This window comes from Cyprinodon variegatus, unplaced genomic scaffold, assembly GCF_000732505.1.
Source record: "Cyprinodon variegatus isolate N-32 unplaced genomic scaffold, C_variegatus-1.0 Scaffold456, whole genome shotgun sequence".
Classification (NCBI taxonomy): Eukaryota; Metazoa; Chordata; class Actinopteri; order Cyprinodontiformes; family Cyprinodontidae; genus Cyprinodon; species Cyprinodon variegatus.
This window is the reverse complement of record NW_015150909.1, coordinates 252,198-264,156: the sequence shown is the minus strand read 5'-3', so window position 1 is coordinate 264,156 and position 11,959 is coordinate 252,198. Positions and strand designations below refer to the sequence as shown.

The following is an 11,959-nucleotide window of genomic DNA, read 5'->3' as shown; positions in this document are numbered from 1 at the left end:
CACTGGAATCTCTCTCTCTCTCTCTCTCTCTCTCTCTCTCTCTCTCTCTCTCTCTCTCTCTATATATATATATATATATATATATATATATATATATATATATATATATATATATATATATATATATATATATATATATATATATATATATATATATAAACACATGTAATTTAGTCATGGGCCAGGTGGGGGCGCCAAGCTCACATATTTGCATTTTATTTTCTTCATAATAAGGTCCACATGTATGAGTCTTTTCTTCCTTTTGTAATTATTTCTCATTTATTGGCATTTATTGCATCATTTTGTCCTATTTCAATAAAAATTGATGATCAGATCACACAGGTAAAATTTGGAGGATAAAAGGATACCAAAGACTTTTAGTGGAATAGTTTACAGAGGAAAAATGTAAGATATTACAAAATCACCAAGACAGGCAATAATCTTTTTTTTAAATAACATTTATAGCTTTAAAAAGCACCTGAAACATGTCAATCAGTTTCAGCTGCCATCTTCCGGGTTGGGCTGCTGGTATCAGCTGCATTAAATGGGGCCGAACTGAACGCTAATCCTCTGCTGGACTAATGGTCCTCAACTTAATGAAACCTTCCCATGCAGAGTTACGGACGCTCATTTATTACAATAATTCTTTATGACTATGAAAATACACAGTTAAACCTGCAGCCTTTGTTTCCAACAGTAAATGAGAAAAAGATTTTAACAGATTCAAACTGTTTGGTTCTTTGTCGATTATCTGTTGCTTAAAACATCTGCCTCACATAGTTCTCTACAGATAATGTGTAATAGATTGACAAACAGGCTAAATTGTATTGTTTAGTACTTCAATGTATTACTTTGTACAATAAAGCTGAACTGTTAAACATTGATAAGTTTGGTGTTGTATTTTATTTTTAATGGATACAACAGTTTGTTTCATCTAATTACGTTTATGTGTGATTTTGGAGTGAGATATACTGAACATAAAAAAAAAATCTGATAAAACTGATAAATTAAGAATGAGTGGTTATTCATTGTTCTCCATAAAACAAATGAAAACAAAAAAATGTCACCCTTTTTTCCATCTTAATCCAGCTGAGATGGCTCCCAAAAGTCCCTTTCACTTGAAGATTTTAGAAAAAAGAAACAGTAATCCATGCAGTGCTGAAAAATACACTGCATGGGTAATGATGGGTAAACTGCTTCAGCAATACATAAAACTTAGAGATTAAGTCATTTTAGATATATATCTAAAAAAAGAAAGAATGAAAGACTCCAATATTGTTTGTCAGTCATTTCAAAAAGTGGAAGTCATATGGTGTATAGAATCTTTACATATAATATATTTTAATTTCTGATACACTCAAAACTCTCAGAATAGTATATTATTACTTTGATACAGAAATATAGAATTTTAAACAAAAATTGGATAGTTCTTAAAGCTTTTACTTTCAGTACTTGCTTGGCTACAGGATTTACCGTAATAGATGCCATGGAAGCATGCTGCAATGTTTCTTTTTTTTTTTTTACCTATTGTTCCTTAGCCATCCATATTTTAAACAACATAAAGTAGTTCTATTGTAGCTATACCATTGTTCCAAAATCCAATAACTGCAATGTTTGCATGGTAACATTTGGTCTCTCAAACAATGTAAACAACGAAGAACCTAAAGTTGTTTAGGTAGAGGTTTGTCTCCCTTTAAGTTNGTTGTTTAGGTAGACACAGCTTTCCCTAAAAGATAAAAAAAAAAAAAAAAAAAAAAAAAAAAAGAAAATAGGAAAAAGTAGGGGAGATAAACTTAAAACAGTTGATCGGGTTGAATGGGGTGAAATGAACAGAACGTTGGGTAAATAATGCTATACATAGTAATAATTAATCTTAAGAAACATTACAGTTACTAGAGATACATTGATGGTCTGACAAAAAGTGTCAGGTAAGTTATGGATGGGTTGAATACTGGATTAGTTCTTTCAGATACTGCTGCTCTCTTATTCTATATTGATTGCAGAACTTTGAGAATTGAAAAAAAAAAAAACCTAGTGTGAAATCAGAAATGCTTTGGATTACTAAAGAGTTCCACTTTATGAGTGTCAGAATGTTGTGCTTGGAGCACAACTTAGGAAAAAGCAGCTGTCTAATGTTTAATTATTTCTAAACAGTATTATCCTTGGGAATTTCTTTTATCCATAAAATCCAAATTTCCTTAAGATTTAGCCAAAGATGTATGCACCTATTAATGACTTTCTGTTATATATCAAGATTCTCAGTAGAATGCATTAAAAAAAAAATGCATTCAAACCCAAACGTTTTGTTTTATTTCATATTTATTTATAATTTCATTTTTCTTTCTTTTAGTATACATTCTAACTGCACTTTTTGTTTGAAAATGAACCGATCATTAATGTTCTTGTTTTCAGACAACTCTCTAGAATGCTGTGTGCTACATAGGTAAAGACGGAAGAGCTTAGCGGTTTCCGGGATGATGCGGGATTTTCAAAGTAATAGGAAATCACGTTGAAGAATTACTTAGGATTCATATTACCTAGATAATGCAAATCCAGGGGTTTCATTGAAAAAGGGAGCTATGTTGGTTTTCTTTAACTTGCAAATAAAGATCGTTTTAATAAGTAGATATCGATTTAATTAGTTGTGTTGACTTATTCTGAAAAGTTCTTGTTTTCCAAAAAGGAAGTTGTAATTTTGCGTAAGAGCTCTTCTTCTCGCCCATTGGTTAATGGAGGCAACAACCGGATGTATCAATGTTAACCAGCCCTCAGCGAAAAATAACGTAAACTGTTTTAGACCAAAGATTTAACTATAAATATCCTGACATTCTCCTTGTAGATGTTTATTTCTGCAGATGTGATAAGTCCTGTCTAAAATTTGCTTTAAAGAATTCCATCGACCTTTGTTTGCAACATGAATGGACTTTTAGCTAATTCAGCTAGCAGGAGAGATTTATTGGGGGTTCTGACGTTGAAGCATTAAAAAAAAACATGGTTTAGGGCTACAGGAAGAGTCCAGGTTCCAGGTGTACGATACTATCTGTAATCTCTTGAGTGGATACAGAAGGTATAAGCTATTCAGGTTTCCTATTCTGCTTTATTAAATCAGAGCATGTCTTGCGTAAGTTTTCAGTTTTAGGCAGCAGAAACAAACAAGGGTTGTAGAAAAAGACTTTTAAGTGAATCAAGAATGTCTGAAACGATGAAGATTGAAGCGGGCGACTCCGGGAGGCTCAGTATGTTGTCTCCCATCCCTGCAGCATCCTCATCAGAACTGGAAGAGGGACAGGGCAAGACAGATCTCAGTAAGTGGCTCATGTTTGTTTGTATAAGAACACATCACAAAACCCCTCCCACACACATTGATTGCTTCTCACTAGAGCTCTAAAGATGGTGATAATGCACACTCCTGTGTTGTGAATCTCCTCATCCTAATTAATTTATATTAAACTGACATGATTTAAAACTCCAAATAAAACAATTGTTAAGTTAAGTATATTCACATTGTATTTTGTAGTGTTATTGCAGAGCCCTAAGTTAATTAGCACTTGTATGTGCATTTTTGATTTCCTATATAGCAATAAATCTTTGCATCCTGAATGTTAATTTGCATGTAATAAGTCTGTAATAGCCATAGATAAAATATTGCACGTCAAAAATAAATACAAAATTATAAAATTGTGCACACATTTGTCTTTCATATTTAACAAATAATGTTTATTTTATAGTACAACCATATATGTTTTCCTTGCCATAAAGTTCTTACTTCAGAATCCGTAGAAACAGTGTTATCCCAGTGAACAGGTGCACTTTAGGATTTGTTATCGCAGGCCTTTTTAAACTCTTTTCATGAGCTCTGCATTTTTGTTTGTGTTGATGCACAGTTGGAAATATGGAATGCGACAAGATGTTAAATTATTCTCCTCTTTCATGTCAATGCAATAGAGGTTTCTGGAATGTTCTGCTTCTGCAGGTCGAAATAATACCAACTTGGATAATAATGCTAACTTGAAGCTGAGAAATCAAACATTTCTTCAAAAGAATCAGCTATAGGAAGAAAAAAGAGTTAACTAACAGCAAGGGTATTTGGTTTTGTATGTTTAAACTTTAAAAAATATTTCATGATCTAAAAATAATGCACTGATTTGCAAACCTTTTTTTTTATTTTTTTTTTGCTTTGGATTAGTCATTGCATTTTATTTGTGTAAAATATTGATATGGTTGAAACCTAAATCTTCCTAAAAGTGAAAATAAAATTGGATTTTAAGCAAGACACAATTTGGATTTTTAGATGGGCTGTTTTCTCTGGTCTAATATTCAGTCAAAGTATATTTGGATCTGTTCTGATCACTGTCAGGTATTCTGCAATGTATAGCATTGAATAGAATATTCTCCTTTGTCATTGTACTGGGAGGTACAAAGAAAAATTACAGGTGCTAAGAGTGAGCTACTATATACCACTGTAAAAACCGTTATAAAAGCATTTAAGAAAACATTTAATATATTTTCCTTTAATTTTTCTTTTATTTATTTGATTTAAGTGAAATATATATTAAGCCTTGTAATATGTAATTTATGTATTTATGTATGTATATATGGTTGAATGATATGATTATCCCTATGTGCTTCAGTGATTTCAGACTATCAGATGTCAGTGATCAAAGAAGAAGTCTTCCCAGACTGGAGCTCGAGTTTGGACAACCGTTACCCAGAGCCCCCCCCCATCAAATTGGAAGAGGAAGAACAGTGGATCAGTCAGAAGGAAGAGCAGCTTGCTGTGAAGAGGGAAGATGGGGAGAAACCTCAGATAGCAGAGCTTCACCAAATAAAAACTGAGGACAAAGAGACAGAAAATTTAACCAGCAGCTCAACTGAACAGACACAACTAGTTGAGGAGGACTGTGGGGCACCAGAACCAAACCGTAACCTTGATCCTACATATTCTTCTCAAAAGAGCAAGCTAAAGGTCCATAGAAAATGTAAAAATCCTAAACTGCACTCAAAAGTCAAAGCTCAGATCGGAGTCAACACAGGAGAGAAGCTGTTTGGATGCAATATCGGTGGGGAAAGATTTAAACGGAAGGCTTATGTGAAGTTACATATACTTGCACACATAGAAAATGAGGAACATGGATGTTATCTTTGTGGTAAAGTATTTAAAAAAAAGAGTTACCTTCAGATCCACATGAGACTCCATACTGGAGAGAGACCGTTTGCTTGTGTTGATTGTGGGAGAAGGTTTCATCGAAAGACCATTCTCAAAAACCACCTGGCCGTCCATTCAGGAGAAAAACCATTTTCTTGTGACATTTGTGATAAAAGATTTAAGAGAGAGAAATCTCTAAAAAGCCATGTATGGTTGATCCATACCGCAAAGAAGCAGTTTTCTTGTACTATTTGCAGTAAAAGATTTTTACAGGAAGAACACCTAAAGAGCCATATGGGTGTTCACACAGGAGAGAAACAATTTGTGTGTGGGTTTTGTAGTAAAGGATTCTCTCTAAAATCAAATCTAAAGACTCACTTGCGTGTTCACACAGGAGAGAAGCCTTTTATTTGTAACGTTTGCAGTAAAGAGTTTTCGCGACAAGATCACCTAAAGAGTCACATTCTTGTTCACACAGGAGAGAAACAATTTATATGTGGGGTTTGTAGTAAGAAATTTACGCTAAAACAGAATTTAAAGATTCACATGCGTGTTCACTCAGGAGAGAAACCCTTTATTTGTTCAATTTGCGGTAAAGCCTTTTCACAACAAAACCGCCTCAAAAGTCACATGAGCATTCACACAGGAGAGAAACCGTTTGTCTGTGGTGTCTGTAAAAAAGAGTTTTCACAGCAGCGGAATCTAAAGATCCACATGCATATCCACACGGGGGAGCAGCCGTTTCTCTGTAGCGTCTGTGGCAAAGGGTTTTCACTCCAAAGGAATCTAAAGATCCACATTCGCATTCACACTGGAGAGAAACCATTTGTTTGTAGTTTTTGTGGTAAAGGCTTCTCACGACAAGACTATTTGAAAAGTCACATGCGTGTTCACACAGGAGAGAAACCATTTGTTTGTGGTGTTTGTAATAAAGCATTCACACAACAACAGAATCTGAAAAGGCATATGGAAGCTCACAAAGTATGATTTATCTTTCTAGGTTCGTTCTAATAAATTAAGCAGCTATTAGATTGCAATTTTTATATAGCAATAGATGTATCTTAAAAATCATGTGGAACAGTGTTTTTAGTTTTAGGGCTGGGTGATATAGCCTAAAGTCAATGTCGTGATATATTCAGCAGTTTGCTTCACTTGATAAGTGGATGATATGACCTCCACAGGAGAAAAACACTACAGTCATATTCATCTGAGCTTGGGAGCTTTAGACATGTTTGTCCCTTGCAGACAGCAATATATGGAAACCTTTTTCGTCTCGCTCTCCTAGTTGATTGGCTGGAAAATAATCTTGAGGGTGCGGTTTTAATTTTTTTATTGATGTATTGCACATTCAGACTAGACTGGATTAAAGATCAAATCTGCACAGCTTACCCTTAAAGCGTAACAGATAGAGGATTCCACCCAAACACCAGTCGTCCTTTAGATGTTTAGGTCACATCTGGTCGGTACCACATAGCCTCGATTTAGTCCAGAAATAGTTGTTGAAAACTGGCTTGGTTTGGTCCTATTTTGACACTCTTTAGTCCAATAATAGACATTGAAAAAACTTTGCAAACCCAGTTTTCAATGTCTTTTCAACGATCTGAAAATTACAGCTTTCACCTTTCATTTTTCAACCAAATGTAGACGTTGTTAGGAAATCATATTGTCTTTTGAATGACTTTTAACCCAATCTTTGCTCGGTGGCTTTTGATTTTAAAAAGTAAAGTAGAAACTATGTTTAAAGACAAGAAAAACACTTGTATTTCCCCCCAAAGAGGATGTCTTGTACCTCTCCTCCTGTCAGACCCATAACATTGTTGCTGAAATGCTGTGTAACTAAAATAGACCTGGGGTCTATCTCAGTTTGAGCTACGAAAGCCTCTTGCAGAAAATCGTGTTGGGTGTGTTTAGCCCCATTGACTTTCATTGAGCGCTAAATGACATGATGTCTTACGACACATGGATACTAACTGAAATTTCGTGATTAGTCTTGAGCATATTCAGTATCACCTCGTACGTATGTCCTGATTCAAAATATTCCTGGATAACGGCAGCTATGTTTGGGGCGCCGACAATATCCATTTTTTCAAAAGCCGCAGCAGGCAGAATGACTTCCGGTTCAAGGTTCAAACGGCGCCGTCGTCCAATCAGCGATGTCTCATTTTTCCCACTGGTACCTACCTTTTCCGGTAGGTTAATGTAATTGTGTTTTCCTTAATGTAGTTGCGCTTTGCTTTATGTAGTTTTGTTTTTCTTAATGTAGTCGCTTTGCTTTATGTAGTTTTGTTTTTCTTAATGTAGTTGCACTTTGCTTTATGTAGTTTTGTTTTTCTTAATGTAGTTGCACTTTGCTTTATGTAGTTTTGTTTTTCTTAATGTAGTTGCGCTTTGCTTTATGTAGTTTTGTTTTTCTTAATGTAGTTGCGCTTTGCTTTATGTAGTTGCATTTTCCTTAATGTAGTTGCGGTTTTAGATTTGTAGTTGCAGTTTGCACTTCAGGGCCACCGTAGCTATGCCTTGAGATCACTTGAAGGGCATGCATTCTATATTTTCCTATCCTCTCAAACCCATTGCTTCTCTCCTTCATTTAAAAATTCCCCATAATCCTTTGCTGCATCACTCTCCCTGTGACAAAAACAAGAATCTCATTCCCGAGCCCTTTTCAAGATACATACACAAGTCAACAAGCTGGAGATAAACACCTGGTATCGATATCAGCCCGACCTCACTTAGTGGAATTATAATGTTTGTGGTCTGATACCGATCATAATGCCAGCATAATATAATAAATAATACTGTCAAACTGGTTTACCAAAATCCATTAAATGTATTTCAATAAAAAAGACAAATCTACTTGAAGTTTGTTATTTTGACAATGTGAAGTTCTAAGTATCAACTCTGTTTCTTAATTACTGTAAACAATTTCAGTTCAGGTAATTAAGGTTCAATGTGTGTAGTAAGATTATTAATTATTGTGAGTGCCAGTGGTGGTATGCCCCTCGTCTCATTGACGGTTTCAGCTCTGTACAGTTTCACTTAAAAGGAATTTACGTGAAATGACCAAACAATACATCAATTCAAAACACGAATAAGTGTTATTTATGCAAAAATGTCTTGTATATGTTTTTTTTTCATGTAAGAGAATCATAAACTGTCGAAAAGACACTTGTAAAGTATATATTTTTTATTGTCTTACCGGCAAGAATGATGGTAAGGATTTTAAAGTGCAAAATTGCCGACTTATGATGGACTCTTTTTTTCTTGTTTTTTTGAGAGATCTTAGAAAGTGAGAACAGAGAAGGAATTATTTTGGAAACAATATATTATTTTTCTCAAGGCACTAATAAATTATCAACAGCGGTATTTATTATATTGTATGATGCATGTGTATCAGCACTACTGATTTAGGCTCTTATCAAATACAGCTTGCCCCAGCTGTGTGCATTTCAGAAAACTTCAAGAATGATTAATATTGGCTGTTAAAATAGTAAAATTATATTTAACCTTCATGGGGAAAAAAGGACATTGTTGATCGTGCAGTACTGACCGTTAAGATAGGCGATATCAAAACTGTTCTATAAGACATTGTTAACCAACAAAAAATAGGATTTAAGTACAAACATGAAAAATGGAAAAAAAAAAAACATTTGCTCATTTTGGGTCCAGTAGGTTGAACTAAACAGGACATACTTGCATATACCCACCTACTACGCATATACATCATTAATCCGTTTAACAAATCTTATCTTGAACATAAATACAATTAACTCATCTCACAGGCTTCTCCTTAGTGCATTTCTGCATAGTGAGCTGCTAAGCAGAAAACTTACCGGTACTGTTAAGCTGAAAATAGTAAGGGCTATCACACTGTTGCTAAACAAGAACATTGTGGTTACCCATCACTAAGTACCTGTTCTTTAGACTGCTCTGTTTTTTTGTTTTTGTTTTTAAATTTCTGTTTATTCTTTAGGTATCTAAATTGATGTCATTTAACAAAGAAATATTCTTTATAAAATGGAGAACCCTGAGCATTCTCTTCATCGGACTGCAATACGACAAAAGTGTCTTCTGTCGAAGGTGTCTCCAGATCTAGAATGGAAATCTTCAGGAGATCCTTCCTGCCTGCCTGCATCAGTATCTAAAGAATAATTGAAGAAACCCCAATAAGAGTTACAACAATATTTGATTTCCCTTTGGGGTTAATAAAGTTTTTGAACTGAACTGAAAAATGTGACCCATTGTAGCTCATTTCGTTGGGAGTTCAACAACACTATAAAGCTGGTCTGATCCCACATAAAACTGGCACCAGTGAAATTTGTCTTTTGAATATGATGTAAATTACTATTATTTTAATTTATTTTTTGTTATTTTGTTATTCCACAAAATGTAGCTAAAAGGCTTCAGCTGATCCAAAATGCTGCAGCCAGAGTTCTGATGAAAATTAACAATAGCGATCACATTACTCCTATCCTGCCTTCGCTTTATTGGCCTCCAAAATAGAATTTAAAATCCTCCTTCTCACAAAGCCTTAAATAACCAAGCTCCTTCTCATATCAGAGATATGATTGCACCTTATATTCCTAACATGGCACTAGAATTTCTAAAAGAAAAGTGTTAGTCAGATCTTTTAGTTACCTGATTTAATCCATGAGGCAGACATCCTTTCTACTTTTAAGGGTAGGTTTAAAACTTTCCTTTTTGATAAAGTTTATAGTTAGAGCGGTTCTGGTTATCCAATCTCTATAGTTATTATTCCTCAGGAAACCTATGCAGGTGTTTTGAGTGAATTAGCTGATTAGGTTGGGATACATTGAGTTTTCCATAATTAACTTTTGTTTTCACAGTACTTTGGGTTTTCTTTATTATCTGAAAGCTATAATCTTTAAAATGACTGAAATTAATGACTTGGAATACATCGCTATGTGGTTCTTTATAATGTATGAGTTTCCCTTTCTTAAATGATCTTAAAGACAAAAATCTACAGGGGACAAATGTAATGTAGGAGCCTATTTAGGGCTGAAAGTTGAAGTCTGTACAGGAGTTAGAAACTACTGATGCTCTCTCAGGAGGCCCACTACTGTATGTGACCCTTTCAGTTTTTACATTTTAGGACAGACGTCTGTGGGTTTCATATTTTTCCATTATATAAAGTAAAATATTTGAAAGTAAGTTTAATGTGTTGGACATTAACTATTGGTACCATATTCATGGGACAGAAACACGATTCTAAGCATCACCTCCTCCCCAGGGATAACATTTGGATTTATGTAAAGAAAATCTGGACCTGAAAAAAAAATTAATTCCCCCAAAATTGAACAAAATGATTAGTTTAAGTTTGTAGTCCAACCGTTTCTTTAAGTGCTGTTAATTTAACACTGGAATGTACTTTTCTCTATTTCTTTTTGTATGTCCTGTTTAAGTACAGCAAATCATATTTGTGATTTTTTTAAATTTTATATATATATAAGCTCGTTTTGTGCAGAACTTCCTGTGGTTTGAAATATGATCAAAATAATTAAATAATTTGTGTGTCAATTCTCACCTAGATCCTTTACAATATTTACTAGATATTCTGTTTTTGAGTATAAGGGATGTAGAGCAATGCTTTTTGGATATAGAAAAATGTGTGCTGTAATAGCACCATCTAGTGTCCGTTTGATCTAACTACATCCGTGAATCTTTTTTTTTTTTTTGAAAAAACTTTTTTTCCTTTGACGAAATTTGTTTAAAAAATCTATTGATCATCTAGTTGATCTCTTTTAATTCTTATTTATCTTTCGACATTTAATTACTAAGTATTATACTTAGTATTTATTCATTCAAGTTTTATACTGATGATAATTTATCTACTCTTTAATGGAACAGTTATCCTTAGCCTGCTCTTCTTTACTTGTGTTTGGTCCTGTTGGTTTTGCTGCAAATTCTTGCACTATTTTTACCCTCTTTTTTTTTCTTTTAGGGATGTCTTTTTGGAATTTACATCAACACACTAGCAGAGTAATACATAAAATAAAAAATAAATAAAAACTTCATTAATATTGCATAAAGATATATTCATTTATCTCTATAATATTTAATCAATCACACATGGGGCACTGTTGGCTTTAAATGCTACAACAATACAAGCCTATTAAAAAAGATACCTTAGTGATATTAAATCATTAAAATGAAATCAATTTCCCATTTGCTTAAAGTTTACCCTTGTGATCGGAGTGAAGACATGATCATGATGCTGCAGTCTGCCAGTCTGGTTGCACTTATGTAGCACAGTTCTCAATCACAGGAATAAAGGTGCATAATCTGGGTTTAGAAAAAAAACCAAAACATTCATTGCAGGGATTAATTTCAATCCTTTTGATTTCCATCTCCATAGTACAGACAGGGACTGATATTTAAAGTGTCCCTCAGTAGGTCTGTACTGAGAGAAAGGGTCTTTTTTTTTCATTTGTCCTCCTGATTTAAGAAAAGAATACAGCTGTCCCACAATGGGGCACTTTGTGGGAAAGTATTTAAAATCACTTACACACTTAAATCATTTATTAAAAAGAGAAAAAATACATCAAAATACATGTTTTATTGTTAATGAGGCCTACTTAGTAAAAATGCACTATTCTAGTTAAATAGAAAAGGGCAGCTGATCCACAGAACAATGTAAAAAATAAAAATAAAAATCTATATAATATATATGGTGGTGCAAACAAACACTCACCCTTGCATCTGAGAGACTGAAAATCAAGGGGCCTCAAATCTGGCCCCTACAATCCAGTGCACTGCATCTTCTAGATGTGTCTCTAATTTTACCTGAGTCAAATG

The 11,959-nt window shown here is 34.0% G+C and overlaps 1 protein-coding gene across 1 annotated transcript; it reads left to right on the top strand.

The window, feature by feature from the left end:
• The first annotated feature begins 2,739 nt into the window (after window positions 1–2,739).
• Window positions 2,740–7,367, top strand: LOC107093987 (gastrula zinc finger protein XlCGF57.1-like). The gene is made up of 2 exons (XM_015389378.1): window positions 2,740–3,305; window positions 4,632–7,367. Exons 1-2 carry the CDS (start codon window positions 3,191–3,193, stop codon window positions 6,131–6,133), a joined length of 1,617 nt encoding a protein of 538 aa, XP_015244864.1. The 5' UTR covers window positions 2,740–3,190; the 3' UTR covers window positions 6,134–7,367.
• Window positions 7,368–11,959: the final 4,592 nt, after the last annotated feature.